The sequence below is a fragment of the Octopus bimaculoides genome, chromosome 11 (genome assembly GCF_001194135.2).
Source record: "Octopus bimaculoides isolate UCB-OBI-ISO-001 chromosome 11, ASM119413v2, whole genome shotgun sequence".
In the NCBI taxonomy this organism is placed as follows: Eukaryota; Metazoa; Mollusca; class Cephalopoda; order Octopoda; family Octopodidae; genus Octopus; species Octopus bimaculoides.
Genome location: NC_068991.1, coordinates 40679361 through 40689028, shown reverse-complemented (window position 1 = coordinate 40689028; position 9668 = coordinate 40679361). Strand labels below are relative to the sequence as shown.

At 34.5% G+C, this 9668-nt stretch overlaps 1 protein-coding gene across 4 annotated transcripts in view; it reads right to left on the bottom strand.

The window, feature by feature from the left end:
- The window catches only part of LOC106868475 (repetitive organellar protein), a 73284-nt gene that overhangs the window by 57276 nt on the left and 6340 nt on the right, over window positions 1-9668 (bottom strand). For 3 of the 4 annotated variants that reach the window (XM_014913752.2, XM_014913756.2, XM_014913755.2), the window contains exons 3-8: window positions 8573-8658; window positions 6402-6469; window positions 5907-5974; window positions 4708-4882; window positions 3461-3535; window positions 2506-2657 (exon numbers count right to left, since the gene is read on the bottom strand). In XM_014913752.2, coding sequence (XP_014769238.1) covers window positions 2506-2657; window positions 3461-3535; window positions 4708-4882; window positions 5907-5974; window positions 6402-6469; window positions 8573-8658 — 624 coding nt within the window. The remainder of the gene's footprint in view (window positions 1-2505; window positions 2658-3460; window positions 3536-4707; window positions 4883-5906; window positions 5975-6401; window positions 6470-8572; window positions 8659-9668) is intronic. The other variant, XM_014913753.2, reaches the window with a different exon arrangement.

Here is a 9668-nt window from a genome sequence, read left to right as displayed (position 1 = left end):
TATATATATATAGCATATATATATATAGCATATATATATATATATATATACATATATATATATATACACATACATATATATATATATACAGCATATATCATCGTCATATATGTATATATATGCATATATGGTTACAGGATATCACCAACTGTATAAACAACATGAAATTTGAAAACAGATATATTAAACACACAAACAACGAGAGAAAAATGGAAAACAGGAGAAACATACAACAACCCTTTGTCAGTTGTCAGTGTACTCCTCATTTTAAGCATTCAATGACAGTATGAGTTTTCAAAGACAGTTGCTCCCATAAATTCCAAATTAAAATTTCGGATTTATGGTGCATCAAAGTTGGGAACAAAAACAGGACAGTGGAGACATACAAGGAAACCGAACGTAAAGAAACATGGAGGGTCACTAGACAAAAACGAGAGGAAAATAATGAACACTGGGAGACAAGAAATAAACGAACACGTGTGTGAGTATAAGGGTGGTTGTTGGCAAATAAATTCTTCCTGTATGATAACATCCATTAATGATTAAGTGAGTGTGGTGGGAACCAAAGACAGGTGAAATTAAGTTCATGAGTAGACTGGCAGATAAGTTGGTATCCTACTGGAGTTAATAAGTTGTCCACACATCCTTTAAAGAAAAATGCTTACAAAGAAAAGAAATAATGAGTACAATGCTACTGCTGGATCATATTTATATAATATGTATAATATGGAAAACTCAGCAACTGCTGTTGCTAATGCACAGAAACAATTGTTGTCAATTGTGATTAAAGCCTGTTCATTCCATCTTGTTTTATCATTGTTTTCACGTGAATGCTGTGTACACTAATGGATTTTCACATGTACATCCAGTAAAAGGAGTATTCCTGCTGTAAGATTGCATATGGTAGCTGATAACATGATATTATCAGGTAACTACAGAAAACAGATTTAACCCTCAGTGACATTCATGCCGATATGTTTGCTACATTAGGGTATGGTACTCCAGTTTTATCCACAATGCAAAAGTGGGTAGCTGAAATTAGGAGGGGAGCAGAGAGCCTTGAATATGACACATGGTCTGGATGTCCTGCAACTCACACTACCAAAGAAAACATTGTTCATGTTCACATGGTGATGGATGACAGGTGATTCACTATAAATCAAATAGCCAATGCTATTAGCATATCCTCTGAGAGAGTTAAGAATATTCTGCACAATGAATGTGGCATGATGACAGTTTCTGCTTGATGGGTGCCACATCTTCTGACACCTGATCAAAGGCACACCAGACTGATCACTTCACGGGGAAATCTGACATTGTTTGAGGCAGATCCAGCTAGTTTTCTTGAACGTTTCCTAACCCAGGATGAGTGTTTGATTCATCATTTCGAGCCAGAGACAAAGAGACAATCCATGCAGTGGAAACACCCTTCTCACTGGCATCAAAGAAGGCCAAGATTGTTTAATCTGTAGGGAAGGTGATGGCTTCAGTTTTTTGAGATGCAAAAGGCAATGTATCTATTGTCTTCAAAGGGCTATACCATCAATGAACAACAACTTGCTGAGGTAGTTATGAAAGGTTATCAAGACCAAACACCCAAGAAATATCAGGACAACGCTCCATCATACAAATCCTTGCTTTCAAAAGCTAAAGTGTGTGAGTGTGGCTTTGAACTGGCTGACCACCCTCCCTATTCTCCTGAATTGGTCCCATCTGACTATCATCTGTTCCTCAGCATAAAAAGTCACTTGGCTGGAAATTAGTATCATGACTTTTTAACAGAATGAAAGCTTCTTCACCAATGGGATCCAAGCACTGCAACACCAAAGGAAGAAGATTGAGAACTGCAAAGGGAACTATGTTAAAAAATAAACTTCATTTGGTCACATTCAATTAAAGTATTTTTATTAGCCTATGAACATTTCAGCCGACCCTCATAATTCAGTCTTCAGCAGACAGTAAAAGTATATAATAAAAGCATATTTTACTAACTATGCATGTTCAATGCATATAACATACATCCAAGGATTAGGAGGAGGGAAGCAAGGAGTAAACAGAAGCCTTCTTTTGCCTTCTAACAAGATACTTATCTACATACACACACAATTGATCTAGAGATAGCAGGTGTGTTGTGAGTGGATTTGGTAGACAGAAACTGAATGAAACCCATTATGTGTATATGTGTGTGTGTGTGTGTGAGTTCTCCATCTCCATGTGACAACTGGTATTGGTGTTTATGTCCCTGTGAATTAGCAGTTCAGCAAAAGAAACTGATAGAATAAGTACCAAGCTTAAAAAAATAAATCCTGGGGTCGGTCTGTTCAACTAAAAGCCTTCAAGGCAGTGCCCCAGTATGGCCACAATCAAATGACTGAAATAAGTAAAAGAAAGAAGATAATTCTCAAATACTTATGACAGAGACATTTTTACTGAGCAAATAATGAAGGACATAAAAAAAAAAGTAGAACACGAAATAAAAATAATCAAATTTTAAGGGAGACTTACCCTTCCATTGAAGCCTGATGATGTAATTAATGCATGCAGTGGTGTTGAGGGTGTTGAATAGTTCACATTTATCCTCTGGAATGGTGAGAGGATGTCATTCAGGGAACCGGTATTTGGAGGCTTGTCAATGAGCAGCTCTTCTACAAAAGAAGCTGAATATAAAAATGTTTATATATGTATGTGTATGCATGCTTGTATGTGTATACAAACATGACAACCTAAGGAAGTGTCTTCTACAATAACCCTAGACTAGCTGAAACCTTGTGAATAGATATAGAAGACAGGAACTGAAAGATGCCTGTTGTCTGTATATGTGTGGGTGTACAAGTGTGTATATACATGTGTGTGTGTGTGAATGTGCATATGTGTAAGTGCATATACATGTGCGAGTGCGTATGTGAGTGCATGTGTGTGTGAGTGTGTATGTCAATGCATATATGTACCCTTATTTAGACAACACTTGATAGTTATAAATAAGCATCATCATCATCATACAAGTGAGGTTGCTTATTTCCAGTCTTCCACGAAAACTATGCCTAGCTATGGGAAAATATTACCTTGCCTAGAAACAGGTGAGGATTGGCAACAGATGGGGCATTCATTCATAGAAAATCTATCTCAACAAATTCCATCTGACCCATACAAGTATGGAAAAGTGGATATCAAACGACGACTTTAATATCAGTAGCAGGACACACTGATTACAGAAATACAGTTATTTCCTGTACTGACTTTGTTATTATTGAGAGCACACATTGATATCATTATCATCATCATTTAACGTCCGCTTTCCGATGATGATGATGATATCAATGTGTGCTCTCAATAATAACAAAGTCAGTACAGGAAATAACTGTATTTCTGTAATCAGTGTGTCCTGCTACTGATATTAAAGTCGCAGTTTAATATCCACTTTTCCATAATAACCAAATTATAAAATAAATTGTAAACTAACCTGATGGAGATTTTTCAGAAGACTTATCCTCTTGAGAACTATTTTCAGAAGAATTCTCTGAATCATAGGCTTCCACTGGAAAATTGTAGATTGGCCAATTAGCAAGAAATCATGACATAGTGATATAAATCTGTATCACCAATAATTAGTTTCTGTCCCAATTGAAAGTGATCTGATTTAAGTATGCATAACATGGGTCAAGAACACAAGGAATGCTTTTATCCTTATAGATTCCTTCCAAACATAAAATTACACATTTGATAGTACTGTAACCCTAGATCAAAACTGGTCAAGTTGATCTGCGATCAAAAGCTTTCCATAATCAATTTCTTTTAGTTAGGCATAGTGTAACCTAAAATTATATCATCCATTGTGATGGCTTTAAGCAAATGGGATGTGATTTAAGAGAGAGTTGGATATTATTGCTAGTAGGCTGAGTGCACTAAAGCTCTCTTGTATATGTAACTTATCAATTTCTATTACATGCAGTCTAGACACCAAATTTTGAACTACAATGAGTTTACAAGAAATAATACATTGTGAATGGTAGTGTCATTTCTACACAGCCTTTTCTTCCTCTCAACATTTTTATACATGTTTAACCCTATAGCATTCAGATTTCTCTGTCAAATGTAATGTTTATTCACATTAATTTTGAACTAATCACGCATTACCTTGTAGTTTTGAGATTTCAGTGATGTGATTGCTTATTTTAAAAATAATATTGTAAGGTAAGTAGGCCAGAGCTGGCCAGTTTGAGGATAAAACAGAGCTGAATACTAAAGAGTTAAACAAGTGAACAACATATCTACATCTCAGTTGTAACACACTAAGAATACAGCTAAAGGTTAGTTATGAGGCTCTGAAAACTTTAACAATGTACAGCTGGATCAACTTATTTGGGAATTAAAGTTATTACTGTTCCAACAACAATATTATAGACAGAATACGCAGGAATCAGCAACTACTGGAAGTTTACATGAAATTCAATGTTCTATGTTTTGTACTAAGAAATGTGCATCTGTAATAAAGAAAATTAAAGAAGCTGATAGATATGTTGGAAATTAGATATTTACAAATCTTTGTTATTATTTCTTGTCATGTAGTCATGGAAATCCTTTCTGAGTTCCTGGCCATTCCATCAAAGTAGAAGAATGGACTAAGTCTAGATTAAGAATTATTATGATGGAAGATACTGTACAAACTATAGAACTTGAGCTAAAAATGTGAAAGGCATAATTACTTACAAGATTTATTTATTAGAATATCATCTAAATGAAGATCAGATGAAACAACATTCAAAATTTCTTTCAAGATGCCCATTATCTCTAACTGTGACCGCTCATTCAATGAGAGCGCTGCATTCATGAAGACTTCCCGGTTTTCCCCTTCCACCCCAACTGCCAATACAAGTACAGCAATCTAAAAAGAAGCCAATTAGAGAATACAATCAGCTTTGATTTAACAGCATTCAATAAATAAATAGACAGAGAGATAGAAAGTTAGGAAAAAAACAAAGAAAAAGTGGGATGAATAGCTCAAAATCTATTGGTGAAAACCGAAATCATCATTGTCAAATAGAAAGTAAACAAAATATAATATAAAAGCATTTTAACCCTTTTCCATTGAAACAGTGCTTTTGTTTCAATTAATTTTGAAAATGAAGAAGACTTTAGTAAAATAACTTTGTCATCATTATTAAGATAGTGTTTGGAATGTAAATTAGCATGAAATTTTGATGGAAGATTTGAATTTAGATCACATTAGAACAGGAAGTTTGTATTGTAGAACCAAGGGCAGCCTCAGGCAGATTGGTATCAAAAGGGTTAAGGTCATTTTTTTTTCTGGTTAAGGCAAGGGTTAGCTTTGTAGGCCCTGTGACAGTTTCCTTCATTTTGCCTTTCCCACTATATCATTTTCCACCAACATCAGACCTTTTCTTCCACATTCATTTCAATTATTCCTCACACCCAGCCACATTCATCCTTTCTTGGCTCATGTAGAGTAAATGTTCATCATAGGATAAAAATGAATATTTACAGTATGATATGGTTTCATTTATAGTATTCAGAATATCAAGTTAATACGAGACAAAGATGAAATATCAATGTAAGTTGGTTAAAATGGGAACTGATTCAAATTCAAAACAAATCAATACCGATATGAAACAATACATAAGAAACAAAAAGGAATCCAGCATGGTGAATATACAAACATATTGAATGTTGATGGCAAAAAACCTATTATGGAGAGGAATTGAGAAGAAGGGACATCATTTAAATAAAATACAAAGACAATTCCTGAAGACAAAAAATTATCAGTTGGAATGTTCTTGTTAAGCAAATAAAAATAATACATTAAAGTTGTCATTCTAAATCACACATCTGGACAAAAAATATATGCATACACACAATACAAACACAAATGACATCTGTATACAACCTACCTTGGCAAGATCCAGTTCATTATCTCTGTCAAAATTCACTTGTTCAATAAGACTATGATGATAGTTATCTAGGAAAAAGATTTATAATTTCTTAGTTATGCTAACAAGAGTTAAAAAGTAAAGGAAGAATTAAAAGATTACCATTTAACATTATTAACTAAAGGCATTCAAACCTTTTACCATTCAGATTGCATTGTTAACTGTAATGCTTATTTATTCACATTATTTTGTAGCTTTGAAATTTTGATGATGTGATTGTTTATTGTTAGAATGACATTGTAGGGTAGGTGTGAGAGGCCAAATCTGGCCAGTTTGAACATAAAATCAGGTAGAATACTTGGCCTGATATGGCTGGTTTAAATGCTAAATCTCATTATGTTCATTTTTGCCACTTTTTCTTCAGTTTTCTTTACTGATGTGCATACATATATACACAGAAAACAACAGAGAAAACAAACTAGAGCAACAATGAAGTAAAAATATCATAAAACATACCCTCAATAAACTTTTGTATAATTTCAAAACGTTCTTTCTTTGTGTTTGCATCATAAGAATGGCCTTTTCTATGTAAAAAAAATAATAATAAAAAAATAAAGAAATAAGAACAAGTATGGATTATATTTTAGAATAAAGCACTAATAGCTTGTCTTTATTTTCATCAACTTTGAAATCTTCTGAAAGCAATAACTGACTGAAAGAAAAAATATATGTTTAATGGTTTAAAGCAGTAATTTATATCACAAAATAGCTGAGGGGAAAATCTTGTAATATTTATCATGTAGCTGTGGTAGAAATTATTATTCATAAATAAGGCATAAAAGACAAGAACTATGTTGTGGACATTAAGCCAGTGATCTTGAGGTCCAGTTCAGATTGCTTTGTTTCACTTTAAGTCATCTAACTCCTTTAATACTAACTTGCCCGATTCCACCGCTTGCTCTATGATACAAGTTTCTTGTTCTAAAGTGGTCTCAAAACTTTCTGGCAAAATTTCATGTTACTTTATGCTCTGATGATCAACTTAATAATGACTAAGTTAATTGACTAAATTCTTCATAATTAAAAAAAATTAATCAAAAGAAAGGCGATGTATTTCAATAGAAATATGGTAATAAAAGGGTTAAATAGCTAAAGCTCTGGAAAAAAAAAGGTTGAATAAGACTTCAAATTGTAAAGCCTCGTCAAAAACATTTACACATGGTCACACAACTAGAAGGTAATTGTTGATATCAAATATTTAAAGTGAATTACTATTTTATTCACGGCAACATTTATCTAAAACAAATATGGATTTCAAATTTTGGGAGTTTTGGGAGAGAGGGCAACATAAACCGCAGTGTACAACTGGTATTTATTTTATTGATTCTGAAAGGATGAAAGGCAAAGTTGGCCTCAGTGGAATTTGAACTCAGAAGGTGAAGACGGATGAAATGCTGCTAAGCATTTTGCTCGGCATGCTAATGGTTCTGCCAGCTCAATGCACCAAAAGGATAAAAGGCAAAGTCAACCTCTATGGAATTTGAACTCAGAGAGTAAAGATGGATGAAATACTAAGCATTTATCTAAAATCGCTTTTATCTAAAACAAATATTAAGATCCAGGATATATAAACACAAGACAGAAAGTAGTAATAGTAATATATGGTCATAGATATCCAAGTACTTATGTTAGAGTAGAATAATCTAAAGAAGATTTTAACTACAAATCTGTAGGCAGTGGGAAACTAAAATTAGTTCTGACCATCATACATTGTCTATTCTAAAACATGATACTTTTACGTGTTTCTGAAAAATGTGTTCAACGCTATATGTAACAACAATGTATCTAATAGCTCCCATTATCTCATTCCAAACACTTACTTTATCAAATCCCTGCTGCTCTTCCGCAGATTTTCATTCCTTTTGAATCTCTTTCTATCTATGTACCCTCTCCAATTATGCATCATCGTCTAGGGATCCTTCATAATCCAGTAAGTCATCAGGCAACAAGTGGAATAAATGTGGAATGTACTATGGTTGAACCAGAATTACCTATTATATATACAACCTGTCAAGAGCGTTAGCATGCTTGATGAAATGTTAGCAGTATTTCGCCCATCGCTAAGTTCTGAGTTCAAATTCTGCTGAGGTCAACATTGCCTTTCATCCTTTTGGAGTCGATAAATCAAATACCAGTTGCGTACTGGGTTCGATCTAATCGACTGGCCCCTTCCCACCAAATTTCAGGCCTTGTACCTCTAGTAGAAAGGATTATATATACAACATGTAATAAGAACCAGAGCCTTCTAAAGCTTTCTCCAGTTCTGCATGGTGAGTTGAACTTAGTGCTACAAGTCAATAATACTATGACTTTTAAAAACAACAATGACTTAGTGACAACTTGTTCCTCCTCTGTGATATCTAATTACAGACAGGCATGCTAGACTGCTTAAGAACGAAGTGCTTCAAGTATTTTCTGTGCAAGGTACGTAACTCTGCCTCAGTTTGTTTGCCTAACAAGTTCCACTCTTGTTTCATGGCTAAGTAATTAGTAATAATTAAGCAGTTAAATTTCACATAAGGAAAAATATTAAAAAATACAATTTATTATAAATATTTTTTTGTATGATGATAGATCTGTTAATATAAATAAACAAATGAAAAACTATATTAATAAAAAATACTTACATCTTGTTCAATAAAGCAACAAACTGCTCCCCTTCTCTCAAATCATAGAGTGATTCTATGACAAGTTGAGGGTTTAATTTGTTCAGCTGGAAAGAAAGAGTGAAAGTTAATTTCTAAAGATGTACATGAGACTAAATTCTTTCAATAATATATCTAAACTAATCACTCTGTAATACCTCAAAACCGTGTAAGACAAATGACAGTATAATTTAGAGATTTAATATCCAATCCAAGGAGATCTCCTAATAAGATAGTGTCATTTAAGGAGACGTATTCATCATCATCATCATTTGACTGGGCTGGCATACTGGAAAGCTGCACCAGACTCCAGTCTGATTTGGCATGGTTTTCTATGGCTGGATGCCCTTCCTAATGCCAACCGCTCCAAGAGTATAATGGGTGCATTTATATGCCACCAGTATAAGTGCCAATTTGCGTGACACCAGGGTGCTTTTACATGCCACCAGCACGAGTGCCAATTTGCGTGACACCGGGGTGGTTTTACATGCCACCAGCATGTGTGCCAATTTGTGTGACACCAGTATCTGCCACGACTGTAATTTTGCTTGGCTTGATGGGTTTTCTCATGCACAACATAATGCCAAAGGTCTCAGTCACTGCCTCTGTGAGACCCAACACTCAAAAGGAACTCAGCCACTTTGCCTCCGTGAGGCCCATCACTTGAAAGGAACTCAACCACTTTGCCTCTGTGAAGCCCACCACTCAAAAGGAACTGTCACTTTGTCTCCATGAGGCCCAACACTTGAAAGGAACTCAGCCACTTTGTCTCCATGAGGCCCAATGCTCGGAAGGTGTTCTTTACATGCTACCAGCACAGGTGCATTTGGCTTGATGGGTCCTCTCAAGTACAGCACATCACCAAAAGTCTTGGTCTCTTCAAATGTCAAAATGTTAAGAAATTATTATGAGGAAAGCACTTTTGATTTTTCCATCCACAACATATGGAATATTGTGGAATGTCCCATATACACTGTGTGAAATAAAATATTTTTTTGTCATTCACTCCACAACTCCAAAACACTTTAATGGTTATTTTCCCATTGGTTGGATGATTCTGCCAATCTTCTATCAATAC